Source organism: Mytilus californianus, unplaced genomic scaffold, assembly GCF_021869535.1.
Source record: "Mytilus californianus isolate M0D057914Y unplaced genomic scaffold, xbMytCali1.0.p SCAF_28, whole genome shotgun sequence".
Classification (NCBI taxonomy): domain Eukaryota; kingdom Metazoa; phylum Mollusca; class Bivalvia; order Mytilida; family Mytilidae; genus Mytilus; species Mytilus californianus.
The window spans coordinates 2,506,354-2,521,834 of NW_026262677.1; the positions used below are offsets into that span (position 1 = coordinate 2,506,354).

The 15,481-nt window shown below is 32.7% G+C and overlaps 1 protein-coding gene across 4 annotated transcripts in view; it reads left to right on the forward strand.

Moving 5' to 3' along the window:
• The first annotated feature begins 12,522 nt into the window (after positions 1-12,522).
• Positions 12,523-15,481, forward strand: part of LOC127732822 (cytosolic phospholipase A2-like) — a 141,084-nt gene continuing 138,125 nt past the window's right edge. For 2 of the 4 annotated variants that reach the window (XM_052241992.1, XM_052241995.1), the window contains exons 1-2: positions 12,523-12,650; positions 14,258-14,293. In XM_052241992.1, coding sequence (XP_052097952.1) covers positions 14,277-14,293 — 17 coding nt within the window. In that variant the 5' untranslated portion in view covers positions 12,523-12,650; positions 14,258-14,276. The remainder of the gene's footprint in view (positions 12,651-14,257; positions 14,294-15,481) is intronic. The other 2 variants (XM_052241997.1, XM_052241996.1) reach the window with 2 other exon arrangements.

Genomic DNA, 15,481 nt, shown 5'->3' on the forward strand with positions numbered 1-15,481 from the left:
ACAAAAATATGCATATTATTGTCTAGATGTCAACATACTCATGGTCTCTTACAATGAAAAATAAAAATTGTGTGAATAAATGTAACAGAGATATTTTTCAAGGTCTGTCATTAACTGTACGACAACACAAAGTTCCCTAAATGACAAACATTAAGATAACACTAGAGTGTTCCAGAATTGGAACCAGCAATGCACATGTGAAGAACGTTCATTTGTCAACCATTAAGTATGGTTATGTGATTAAAGATTTGCATGACTGCGCATAAATCATTTCTCGTGACGAACAGAAAGCTGTGTTGAGGTCATGACTCAAAAGAGATAAAGACAAAATCAATGAAAGCAACATAACAAGTCAACATAAATGGACATCTTCAGCTATTGCCTTCACCATAATGCTTCAAAGATGAACAAGCACACATGCAAGTGTATAGCAAGCTCAATAAAAATCTGGCTTTCAAACTTAAAACCTGGATCGCTGACTTGGTAAAAATATGCAACATTAAACTCATTAGCAACAGTGCCATCCATCTTTCACACACTAAGAAAGATTGTGGCAACGTTTGATCTAGATCCACTAGGCGAATATTTGAAAAAAGTGGTAGAGTCATATAATGACAATTCTCTCGATAAGCAGTCATTTGAAGGTTAACATAACTATATTTTCTTGTATATATTGTCCTGTCCAAATACGGTTTCTTCTTTTCTATTACAGTTTTCACGTGAATTACAAAAACGCTACAGTTGATAAAAAAATTTGTTATTTTAGATCCACAAATTTCGGTAATTGTCCAATTTCAAATTTTTCAGTTCTTTGACCACTATTATTTTGTGTCACAAACCTATGCTGTGTAAAATATTCAATCACAATCCAAATTCAGAGCTGTTTTAAGCTTAAATATTGTGTCCATACTTGCTCAACTGTTCAGGGTTCGACCTCTGCAGGGAAATCCGGTTTGCTGTCACTCTGACAGCCTCTTGTTTGTTGTTTATTTCCAAATTTGCACAAACATTTTCACTAAAACAAGTTTAAGTGTTTATGTAACATTTGAACTGTATATAACATTTTCATATTCGATTTTCTTTTTTTATCCATTTGATGGGCTCAGGACGAACATTCGGAGGGTTTGCTGCCCCCAATTCCCTAGCATATATCTGCTTACAGCTCTCGTAATAGCTCTTAGTAGAACGAAACGCTTCATATCAACTGTAAGAAAAATATAATCAAGTATTTACTAAAATATATTCAAGTGGTCTGGTTTATAGGAGATTTTCGTACCAATTTATAAATTAATGATAAATATTGCTTCATCGAAATTTGCAGTTAAAATTACGAAAAAGTAAAGGAAGGTATCATTCTTATGTATAGCTCTGATTCCTTGTCAGTGTTTAGCTATATTTTTGGCGTTTTATGGTTGTTCTAGCTCTTCAGCGTTTGTATTTGATTTTGGATTTTCAAATATTTTGGCCCAAAAAGACATTAACAAAATGCGCATATGGTGTAGTAAATTTGGTACCTATAATGTTATTGACCACCAAACATAACCGAGGGACAACAATTGATTGAATACTAGCTTTTTGGGTCAGGTGAGATATAGAGGTTTGTCAAGAAAACAAGAATCACAAGAATTACTGACCCTGTTCTATTCACTTGAGTTTATCCTGATTTTGGCGTTCTTTACATTTAAGTGTATTTTAGATTGTTGTCTTTCCATTGTTTTTCTTTTTACTGTAATGTTGTCTATGAAAAAAAAATCAGAAGTGACGCTCGACTAAAAGAAGTAAAAGTACGTAGTTGAAGAGCATTAAGGATAAAAAATCCCGAATTACAGCTTATGTACTCTTTTCCTGGGGTAGAAAATCCTTGATATTTCGTACAATTCAAAGTTTTGTAAACCATTTATAAATATAATCATATCAATGATGTTCCATGTCAACACAGAAGTGCTGACTTCTGGGCTGGTGATGTTTCTTTTTCTGTTATTGTTAAGTCTAAAACACATTGCACAAAAATATGCCTATTATAGTCTAGATGTCAACATACTCATGGTCTCTTACAATGAAAAATAAAAATTGTGTGAATAAATGAAACAGATATTTTCCAAGGTCTGTCATTAACTGTACGACAACACAAAGTTCCCTAGATGACAAACATTAAGATAACACTCGAGTGTTCCAGAATTGGAACCAGCAATGCACATGTGAAGAACGTTCATTTGTCAACCATTAAGTATGGTTATGTGATTAAAGATCTGCATGACTGCGCATACATCATTTCTCGTGACGAACAGAAAGCTGTGTTGAGGTCATGACTCAAAAGAGATAAAGACAAAATAAATGAAAGCAACATAAGAAGTCAACATAAATGGACATCTTCAGCTATTGCCTTCACCATAATGCTTCAAAGATGAACAAGCACAAATGCAAGTGTATAGCAAGCTCAATAAAAATCTGGCTTTCAAACTTAAAACCTGGATCGCTGACTTGGTAAAAATATGCAACATTAAACTCATTAGCAACAGTGCCATCCATCTTTCACACACTAAGAAAGATTGTGGCAACGTTTGATCTAGATCCACTAGGCGAATATTTGAAAAAAGTGGTAGAGTCATATAATGACAATTCTCTCGATAAGCAGTCATTTGAAGGTTAACATAACTATATTTTCTTGTATATATTGTCCTGTCCAAATACGGTTTCTTCTTTTCTATTACAGTTTTCACGTGAATTACAAAAACGCTACAGTTGATAAACAAATTTGTTATTTTAGATCCACAAATTTCTTTAGTACAACTGTGACGCTTGTATGAGTATCTTATCACTGCAACTCGCTCTCTTTTGTCTTCTGCTACTTACATTTAATAATGCACTGTCAATATTTAATCTGTCGTACTTAACTGTAAGCTGAAAATAGCTTCGAATGAATTTCCCCAAATAAAAGGATTGATTGGTAACTTTATAATCTTTAACAATTTTGTATAGGATTTATAAAAATGTTAATTGATTGACGATAATAATGATGTTATACAATATAAAAAGCATTGACACAAAGTAATAGAATTGCAAATTACAAATAACAAAGACTACCCTTGCACTTGAGACTTTGAAAACTTCTTTCTACTTTAAAGTCTTATGACTTTAGAATTTTGATTTAAGAAATACAATATACAATTTAAAGAAGATATTCGGTTACAAATATTTAATCATATACCTATCATTTTGCCAAAGTTAAGATCAATTTAACTCTCCAAGACAAATGACTATTTCAGCAAATTATTTATATTGTAGAGTATATAATGTTTACAAATAAAGTGAATTAACCAAGAAATCACATACTGTAAAAATAAGTACAGAAAAAAAACAAGTATCCACGATAACAATACATTTATAACATAAAGCATTCTCAGCAATATTGTGGGTATAAGAAGCTCATTCACAAAGCTAAGCAAAATTATTTTAAGACACCAAAGACGAAGAATCCGCCAAAGAAATTTTTCAAGCAAAATATCGACACGTTGCGCTTATTCATTCAGTTGTAAAATCGGTCAACCGAAACATAACTATGCAACCCACTTGCTTGAAAAGAGAATGTTATTTTTTTCTACATGTTTAAGTTTGTTACTGTATTATTATTGTTGTTAAATTTCAAATGCTAAAGGATAAACTTCGTGCTACATATACTACAAACTACATATGTACAGTCAAGCTGGTTTCTTACTTTTTTACCCCATTTTGCTAGCGTAACACAAATTGGTGCATTTAACTAAGAGGTAAACTAATAACGTATATTTTCCCGCTAAAAAAAAAAAAAAAAAAAATACATGTAAGGTTCAAATGAATGAGGCATTTGAAAAATGAGAAAACATATACTTTCCTGGTTTATCATAAAAGGGAACGTAAAAAGTCATCACAGATTCCAGGCTTACAACTTAGAAGTTAGAGCACTTAAAACCAAATTCCAAAAAAGTAATGCCAAAAACGGCGAAGGCTATCCATCACTGGATAGTATTGGGTAGAATGCCTTAGCCTTTTGAATGATTCATCATTTGTAAACAGTAAAATACATGTATTTGATAATTAACAATACCACAAATATATTTTAGGGTACAAACATAACAGTAAAAGCAATACCAAATGTATGATGCACATATTTTACTAACAGTAATCTCCAATTATCTTGTTCTTATAAACAAAAATTAAAAGTCCATGATTTAATTTTAAAGAATTTAGGTTAATTAAGTTTTGTTAAAAAAAACACATGACAAACAAGAAGCACCGTAATAAGGTTGTATAACCCTCAGCACAGGTGTGTTTTTCAGGTAAAAGATTTTTTTTAACCTAGATACAGACTTTAAAATAAGATAATTTAACTTTCTCGATTTGATAAATCTGATAATCATGTAAGGATGTAAAATAAAGACAATAGTAGTTAAATCAACGGAACAACAGAAACACTGAACTGCAACAAAAACAAACACCAACATACATAGAAACGGACTATTTGATAACAAATGCCATATTCCTGACTTGTTACAGCACATTTTAAGAAAAAAATGGTGGGTTGAACCTGGTTTTATGGCTAGCCAAACCTCCGCTGATATGGCAATGTTAAAAATACCGCTAAAATGAAAACATTACATAAAAATCTGTAAATAACTTTACTTTATTGTTGCTGTTGTCATGTCAGTTAAAAAAGATAGTTATATAAAAAGTTGAAATTAAAAAAGTAGAGGTTATTTAGTCAAGTATGGTTCAGACTGGTCGAGTATTGTTCAGACCTTTGGTCAAGTATGGTTCAGACTGGAAAACATAGGTCGTTAATTGGTCAATTATAGGTCGAGAATGGGTTGAGACTTTTTCAGACTTGTCGAGTAATAGACCAGACTTCAATGGCAAAGTTGAGGGTCAAGTACAAATCAGTACATTTGAGTATGATTCAGACTACGACGAGTAATATCAAGTAAAATTCAGACCAATTCAGACAAGTAAGAATCAGTACATTCGAGTACAGATATAGGCAATTTCAGATTTTTACTGGTTTGTAGTGTTTGATATGTAACTGGCAAGTGTGATAGTCTACACTTGCATTAATCATTCTTGATAAAGAACAGGAGGATATGATTAGATGATTATGATTCGAAAAAATATAAAGAGTAAATCAGACACACCGAACCAACAAGTCTGTAACAATAGATATTTACAAACAGTAATAATCTTCATTACACTGCCTCAAAGATGATTGATCATGCCCGAGATTACGTGTATGCCAAGCTCTTTGAAACTCTCGCTTTTAAAAAGGAGATTCTTTGGAGCCTTAATTGCTAACCTGGTAAAAATTTGCAAAAATCATTAACAGTCGAAGCCATCTGCACACACTAAAAACTAAAAAAGATTGTGACCAAGTTTGATCAAGACCAATTTGTAGAATGTTTATTTAATGGTCAGGTCATTTAAGGTCATTTAAGGCCATTTAAGATAGCAGAACAGTCTAATTCAAGAAAATGTTGGAGGGTTGTATATGAATTGCGAAACTTAAAGCTATAGAACCTTTTAAGACTAATCAAGTACCATTTTACCATTTGACATGCTTTCATGATCTTTAGATACAGGTATAGTCGTGTGATCTGTAAGTTTACCGATTGTGTCCTATTCCCGAAAGTAATATTTTGACTGAGTTTAAATTCTGATGATTGGTTATGCACGCATAGCATGAAACGCTTATCCTGTTGACGCACCTTATGGAGTTCATGCGATTCCCGCAGTTTCTGTTTCTTACTTTGATTTGTCTGTTCTTAATCGATTTACGAGATTTGAAAATCGGTTAACTAATGCTGCCTAAATTTAAAGGAGAGAAACCCAAGAGATTACAAGAGTTGTAAAAATTCACATTTGTAAAAAAAAATATTCCACCATTCTTATTTCAGCGTTGTTATTTGTTATATTATAAAGATAAACATAAATGCTACAAAACAGGATCTCATAGCATTAGCCTATTAAATTTGTCTAGGTTGCTCACCCAATTTTGTCAATATATAAACAACTAGCTAGCTATAAAACCAGATTTAACCCAACAAATCAGGAATATGACAGATGCTTTTCATTCGTTCCGTTGGTAGATAAAGTGTAATGTTTGATTTTGATATTTTTAATGGACTTCTTCCTTTTTTGAATTATCGATTCTGAACTATTTCATCGGAAAAACATCAGAAAAGTTGAAAAAATTCTTGCATGAGACAAATTACCGTAGTCCGTAGTTGGTTTTCCTTTTAAACGCTGTTTATATAGAGATTTTTTTGCACAGAGGACGATGATCTGATCTTTGACCAAAAGTATGTATTCAAATGGTGATTTTTGGTCAAACAAAATGCCGTGCATTTTGTATTTTATGTAACGTCTGTATAATACATACAGTGGGAATAAATCATGTTATTTTCTACAAAGATGGTGTTTATTTATAAATTATGAACGCTCGGAATTCTACGTTTACAACAGCAGTATTTTCTTACAAAGTTATAACTAAACTACCTTCAGTTGAATTTCCCTTGGAGTTCGGAATTTTTGTTACTTTACTTTTTCCAGGAAATAGAAATTATATTATATTATCATTAAATCAATACAATAAATAAAAGTACAATAAATATCTTTTTAACGGTTTTCGGTAATTGTGTTTGCCTATATTCTCTGATACTCAGTTCAAATTCAAATCATAATCATGTTTATCATGGGAAATCCCCTTTTTATATTATATGCCAAATCAAACAATAAGTTGCGTACAAGAAAATAGGTCTGTATTATTGTCAGCGAGTACATAAATATTGGAGTACAGCAATAGTTACTAATGAAACGTAGTATTAAAAACAAGTTAGAAAACAAAGATGTTATTCGAATGCCACATGTTGGCGGAAATTTCATCACGCAAAATCGGCAACAATCACATTTGCCGGGAAGGACGTTACGTTCACACAAAAGTATTAATGTGTAATGTGTACTACTACATTATACTACTGTTGCCTTTATTTAAATAAAGGCAACAGTAGTATACTGCTATTCGAAATTCATAAATCGATTGAGACAAAAACAAATCCGGGTTACAAACTTAAACTGAGGGAAACACATCAAATATAAGAGAAAAACAACGACACAACAGAAACTCAACACTAAAATGCAATAATAGCTATCAAAAGGTACCAGACTTATAATTTAATACGCCAGACCTCGTTATTTAACGTTCAAAACAAATGTTAGCGACAGAACCGTCCTTATCATGTTTTCTGATTTGTGTAATAACATGTATGCCTACCCCACATCACGTTATCCGCACAACTTTTTTACTAGCATCTCAATTGTGAATTTCAGATGGTGTTGACAATCTTAAATCGAATTTGTAAATGGTACAAAAATTTTATCCATAAAAATTAGAGATTTGCGATAAAGGGACCGTTTCAACGTAGATGTGGGAAACGTCGTATCAAATGACATTTTTCTAAGCATCTGCCTAATCTCTGTTACTGATAAATTAAGAAAACGGATTGAATGATAACTATTTCCACTTAAATTATTCCAGCATTTATCTGTTTTAATTCGCATTTTGCAGTGATCTTATGGTCAAGTGACATCATTCAGACTCTGATTTGTCACACAGGCGACGGGTTTTTGGTCTTAATCGTGCATATTATTCTGACGTTATCGTGTGACGGGTGTATTTAAAATTAGATCAAATCCGGACAAAGGGATTGTGTTGTAAAAGTCGTATTAGCTCATTATTATTATCATAGACAAAACAGGTTCTGGCACCATACGCCAAATGGGAACTAATTGTTTAATAATGGAAAAATGTCACCTACTATACGGACATTTACCCATTTGGTTAACTAAAGGCAACAGTAGTATACCGCTGTTCGAAATTCATAAATCGATTGAAAAAAAAACCAAATCCGGGTTACAAACTAAAACTGAGGGAAACACATTAAATATAAGATGAGAACTACGACACAACAGAAACACAACATTAAAATGTAACACACACAGAAACGAACTATAATATAACTAAGGCCATTTTCCTGACTTGGTACAGGACATTTTAAGAAAGAAATGGTGGGTTGAACCTGGTTTTATGGCTAGCCAAACCTCTCGCTTTTATGGCAATGTTAAATATAACATAAAAATGACAACATTATATGGCAGGACTATAATACAAATAAATGGGAGAACATATAGGACAGAGAAACATACGAATAATAGCTAACAAAAGGTACCAGGTTTAACATTTAATACGCAAGACGCGCGTTTCGTCCACACAAGACTAACCAGTGACACTCAGATCAAAAAAGTTCGAAAGCCAAAACAAGTACAAAGTTGAAGAGCATTGAGGACAAAAAGTTCCTAGAAGTTGTGCCAAATACGGCTAAGGTTATATGTCTGGGATAAGAAAATCCTTAGTATTTAGAATAATTCATTATTTTGCAAACAGTAAATTTATAAAAAAATTACTATATAATAGATATACATGATAACACCGAACTGGTGACTAACTACAGAATAAAAACGGATACATAAAACAACATAAACCAGCACATAAAATTTCACAGCCGAGTTAGCCAAAGAGATCAACGCAAAAAAATGGTGACGTCAAATTTGAATTTCTGAAATTTCCCCAAAATAGGATAGAATTAGGATAGAATTCAAGATTTGGTTTAAAATACTCATATAACATTTATTAATAGCAATGAAAATTACAATACTTATTAATATAAAATGTGGTAGTAATTAGATAATTAATAGTATTATCTATTAACTATTCCCAATTGGTGGGTTATGCCCAATTTTTTAAAAATCATAGACGTTTTACTTTTTGTTGTTGTTCAATCCAGAAAATATTGCAAAAACTACTAAATATGATTTTGAGGTCAACAAACTAATGCAGTCTTTTACAATAAACTGGGTAAAATATGTCAAATTCGAAATGACTCCAAGTCCAAAAAAAATCCAGAAAATATTGCAAAAACTACTAAATATGATTTTGAGGTCAACAAACTAATGCAGTCTTTTACAATAAACTGGGTAAAATATGTCAAATTCGAAATGACTCCAAGTCCAAAAAAAGTTGTGAATAAATCAAGTAGAGAGATTATTTAAGACCTGTCATCAGCACTATTCCGTAAACGACAAACTCATTTAAAATAAACTGTCAAAAAGTAACTGGGTTCCTGAATTGAGACATAATACATAAATATAAGATGGTGCGGGGTTAAACTAGTGTTTTAAGATAAATTATTTACAAAAAAGCACAAAAGCATCTATCAAATTAAAAACCACATTCACTGCTTCGCGTGTCTGACGTCAGAAAATGTAAACGTCACATAAGAAGAAATTTTTGTCATTCAATGTTTATTCAAAACAATTTTATAATTTCACATGGGGAATGTTGGTATACAGGGTTAAAAAATCAAAAGTTATGTGAGAATTAATTTCAGAAATAGACCGAGATTTAAAATTGTCCATAAGTTCTTTAGAATTTTTAAGAATCCACATATGGTTAATACCACTACGCGAGTAAAATAAATTTGTCGTTTGTCGTTCAAAGTATTTTCAAATTTATAATAGAACAATAACATAATGACATATAATAGAACAATAACATAATGTACAGAGTCACGTTATAAGAACCACAGAAACACAAAAAGTCGCATATACCATCATGTACTATTTGTGAAGTTGATACGGAATATTTATTAACAAGGTCTTGGTCTCTTCCAATGAACCTTTTTAGAAACCTTGGCTCATCAACTTTCTGCTCAGACACTGGTGACGTTTTATAACGTGTGAGTAGCAGTTGCAAGCTCTTGAATACCGAATGAGTTGGGAAATGTATATCCCATATGCAGGTGAAGTTGCTAAATTGCTGCTAAGGTGGGTAAAATTTATGAATTAAAAATTAGAATAGTCTCGCTTGTCATATATTCTGGTAATGAGATTACCACTTATGTCAAATTCGAGGTATCAGTCTTAAAATGAGGCGGAGGAAACCGTGTCTGTTGTTTCTTTAATTTCTAGTTCTGAAGGATATATTAATAGGGAAATTAAATGAACGGGCTTCTTTGATTTTCTTGTTTTTGACAAGTGTCTGAAGGAACTCCAACTCATATGAAAATAAGAAGAGGTCGGCAAGGAGAAGCGCATAGTTCGTTACCATAGGAATGCCGACAACTTGCTGAAAAAGTCTACCTCCAAATTCAACAAATATGTTGTCGATGAGAAACTCCAGCATACTGATCACTTGTTCCTCTGTGTAGCATATTTTACCTTTTTGTTCACTATTAATAAAATATGCTGTATGGTATCCCTAAGCAATAAATGTATAGCGTATGCTGCCATTTGTATATTGAAAAGCACAGTGGATTATTTCTTTTAGACGATTTTTCAATTTCACATGGGTAATGGTGGTATACAGGGTTGAAAAATCAAAATTTTTCACAGAATAAAATTTCAGAGAAAGATCGAGATTTAGAATTAGCAAGATGTTCTTTAGAGATTTTTAGAATCCAAATATAGTTAATACCACCACGCGAGTAAACAGTTTCACAGTATTTCTAAGACCCTCTTTCACTGCGGCCAGAAGTTTTGTCAATCTAATGGACAATTCCTTTGTAGGACATGCAGATGAGCCGGCAATGTACCCTTGTTTGTACAGAATTTTGTGAAGCTTAGGTACCCAATGCAAAGAAGGTAAGTCCTCAGATTTGCTGTTCAATGTAATGTTCATTGAAGCCATGAAGGAATTATGATTCTCCAAAATCTCATCCTTGTCAAATGAAATGTTTTTGTATATGGGATTACCTGAGTGCTGATTTATTCCTAATTCATTTACAAGACACTCATAGTAGTACGATTTACATACAAAAACAATATTATTTGAAGCTTTGTCCGCAGGAACAACAACATATTTATCATGAAGGATGATAAACATTTCACAGCTTTTTGTTTCTGAAAACGGATTTTGGTCGATCATGCACACAGTTTTTCTACTTATGAATTCGATGTTTTATCAGAAAGCTGATTGTTTTGACCCATTCTGACAATGTGTCCAGTTCAACTTCTTCTCGTTTAGCCAATGCTCTGGCGTAGTCCTCAATGGAATACATAATTATTTTGAAATTATGGTTCCAATTGATGTGTTGGGGTACTCTGAACTTAGGACCATGAGATATCATCTTTCGGAGATATTCATGTTGAATTATATTTAGATCCCCAGTAATAACATAGCCAGAGGGGCTGTAAATATAAGGCGAGTGGGAACAGTCACATGTCGGAGGTTTTTTATTTAGGGATTTTTCTAAATCAAGGTCCTGCAATGCTTGCTTATAGTTAAATACTTTAGGTGCAATGGTTTTGGTGTAACAGACTGATTTTGAAAATAAATTGGAATTTTACATGCCACCTCTTTGTGATGAAGAACGTTGCTGATGTTGATAGCATCAATTCCTTTATCAGTAAACTGAGAAGGAAGGAATTTGCTCTTTTTATCATGTAAAGTTTCCGGTCTTACTGGTTTAAAAAGACGGAAAAGAGCTACATCATCAATTATACTGACCAGTCTGTATATTGGAGAAAAATGTATCTATGCATCCCTTGTCAAGTGCATAATCTCTCAAACATTTAAGAAAATTAACAGGCAGTGAAAAAAGAATAGTTCTAATGTAATGTAACCCTAGATGATGAAGATTTGAAAGAAGATCATCAAAGCTCCCAGAAGGTGATCTAGATTTGAAAGACTTTATAAAATTGGTCCGATGGTACTGTTTTTGCCCATGACTAAGTACATTCAATTCCGTATACGATATTGTCCTTGGAACAGTCCAGAGGGTCAAAAGATGTTGTTTTATAAGTTTTCCCTGTTAAGTTACTAGTGAAATCAGCCGAGGTGATTAACATATTACATGTCTTGCATGTGCTTTTCTTTCCTTTTTTATGTTTACAAGTAGAAATGATAGGAGTTGATTCACTAGTAGCGGGTGTCTTTGAACAGTCGAAAATATTTACAGTACATGGTTTTAATTTTTGAAAAATATCTGAATTTTTAAAGTAATAATTACCTTCTGGCTGTACATGGGTCAAATTAGGGATATCTCGCAGGATGTTCCGTGGAACACACAAATCCAATGCTACAGTGTTCCGTGTAGCAGGAGAGGACCTTGGTAGCCCAGGCGACGTCCTAGCAGGTTTGTTCTTTGTATTACTATTATTCATCATGCATCAAGCTAAGAATAATGTGTTTTATTGTACTAAAAAACAAGCTTTTCAAAAGTAATCTTCAGCCAGTTATTAATGGGACGTTGGTGATGTGTGTTCTCGCTTTCGGATCAAAACTGCAAACATGCTGACAAGTTAGTTGTAAAAGACGACAAAACATCTTACGACAGATTTTTGATATTTTTGACCTAAACCATGTGACTATTTTAGTCAATTGTAGTTCCTATCGGTGACCATGAAGGCACCCGTAATATCATAAGTTTAAATACCAAAACTCATAAATAGAATAATCACACTGTACCTAATTTTCTCCAAATAAACACTCATATTTGATTGGATTTACAAACAACAATTTCTTTCGTTACGAAGTTACATGGAAATTTACAACAATTATACAGGATAGGGTAAGTCTTAATTACTTCTATCAAAAGTCAATAAAAGTAAATAGAAAAACATCTATCAGCCACACCTATAATATGTTTGAAAGGACATTAAGTGGATAATTATACCTTAAATAAAGCATACTATATAGGTTTAAACATGTTCCGACATTAAACGAATTAAATTTTAGTAACTTAATCGTACAAGTATATTTTAGTTATATTTTCACATATTTAAATCGTGTATTTTATCAATGTGTAAGGCGTAGTGAATGAGACGAGCATATTTGGGTTACTCGAACTTATTACATTGAACAAAGGAGTGTTATTTGTTTCAAATTGGTTTTGAGAGCTGTGAAATGTACATGTCTAGTAGGGAGTTGCCAGGGATCTAAGGGTACGCTCTTTAGAGCTAGCAGTTATAAAACCGGGTTTAATCCACCATTTTTTACATAAGGAAATGTCTGTACCAAGTCAGGAATATGACAGTTGTTTTCCATTCGTTAGATGTGTTTGATCTTCTGGTTTTGCCATTTTATAAAGGACTTTCCGTTTTGAATTTTCCTTTGAGTTCGATATTTTTGTTATTTTACTTTTTTTTAATAAACCTACTTCTGTTTTTTTAATCACAAAATAATAGCAGTCAAAAAATTGGTTAGTACCGTGGTTGTAGTAATTATTCCCAGTAAAATACCTAACAAACATATACTAAGGCAGGCAGTACAGTGGTTTCCAGTAATATAATTGATGTCAGTGCACCAAGGCAGGAATTGCAGTCTTTGCAGTAATTAGCCCAGTAAAATCTTTATATACACGGAGTATATATATCTCCTAGTTGATACGATATTCCAGGTCTTGTATTTCCTATCATGATTTCCTTGATAGAGTGTTGCTGCTCACAATGAAGCTATCAAACCAAGAGTTCCAAGTGGTGAAATTGAAATCATCGCTTTGTTCATTTTACGGACGCCACCACGAGTTGGTTGACCGTTATGGAAGATTTGTTTCACAGATGACGACAGATTTGTTCCAATAGTCGAAACTACAATCGCGTCTCCTTTTCCCCAAATGTGACCTACCGAAATAGACTTATCAGCGGGTTTGTACTTACACGAGGAACACCTAGTCCCATGTAGAGCAGGGTCTGCTTACCTTTCCGGAGCACCTTATGTCACCCCGAGGTTTTGGTTGGGTTCGTGAGTCTTTAGTTTTCTATGTTGCGTTTCGTCTACTGTTGTTTGTCTGTTTGTCCCTTTGGTATCTTCCCCCTCTCTCTTATATAAATGCACCAAGTCAGATAGTACAGAAGTTATAGTAATTATTTCCAGTAAAATACTTTATATAAATGTACCAAAGTAGGTAGTACCGTGATTGTATTAATTATTCCCAGTAAAATACTATATATAAATGCACCAAGGAGGGTAGTGCCGTGGTTGTACGAATTATTCATTATTCCCAGTTAAATCCTTTATATAAATGCACCAAGTCAGATAGTACCACATATTTCAATCTTTTTGTTTGGTTTTGTTTCCTGTACACAAAAACGACCAATTCAAAAAGCATATGAAAACAAATGCACAAAGAAATTCATTTTGTCCTTGTATATATTTTATTATACTTATCAATTACAGTGAGACGAATTCGTCCAACATGCCAGGAAATGAAAGGTGAGCATATTATATAACATAGTTCTCTACGGATGTCAAAAAGAGTTATTCGATATTCGAGATTGAAAATTCAATGTCTTCTTTTAAACAGTCAAAATCTAATATGGCAAGTCAAAATAAATCGAACAAAGGATTAGACAAAGCATGATTATAAACACCAATGTGAAAACAAAACAAAGTAAAATAAAGATATCTTACGTACAATACATAACATAATAAATATTTTTGAGGATTGTGTAACTTTTGTTTTAAATTGGTTCAAGATTAGTCAAAGGTTTGTCAGCATTTAGATAAAGGCAACAGTAGTATACCTCTGTTCAAGAGTCATAAATCGATTAAGCGAAAACAAATTCTGGTCACAAACCAAAACCGAGGGAAACACATCATTTATAAGAGGAAAACAACAGAACAACAGAAACACTGAACTGCAACAAAAACAAACGCCAACATACATAGAAACGGACTATTTGATAACAACTGCCATATTACATGTCTTGCATGTGCTTGTCTTTCCTTTTTTATGTTTACAAGTAGAAATGATAGTTGATTTACTAGTAGCGGGTGTCTTTGAACAGTCGAAAAATATTTACAGTACATGGTTTTAATTTTTGAAAGTATCTGAATTTTTAAAGTAATAATTACCTTCTGGCTGTACATGGGTCAAATTAGGGATATCTTGGAGGATGTTCCGTGGAACACACAAATCCAATGCTACAGTGTTCCGTGTAGCAGAAGAGGACCTTGGTAGCCCGGTCGACGTCCTAACCGGTTTATTCTTTGTATTACTATTATTCATCATGCATTAAGCTAAGAATAATGTGTTTTATTGTACTAAAAAACAAACTTTTTAAAAGTACTCTTCAGCCAGTTATTAATGAGACGTTAGTGATGTGTGTTCTCGCTTTCGGATCAAAACAGCAAACATGCTGACAAGTTAGTTGTAATGAAGTCTTGTTTCGGGGCAATAAACACACAAGAAACAATCTAAGGGTTAAGGATTCTTTATTTCGTAGTTTATATCATAATCCAAAATAAAACCCTGTAATAACAATACATTGTATTAATGGATGTAATATAATTAAGTAACTATATAAAAGCTTTAAAACATTATGTTAACAATTATGAACAAGGAAACTGTTTACTTTTCCAAGCATTTCAATAATAAAAGAATAATATATAATTTTTTAA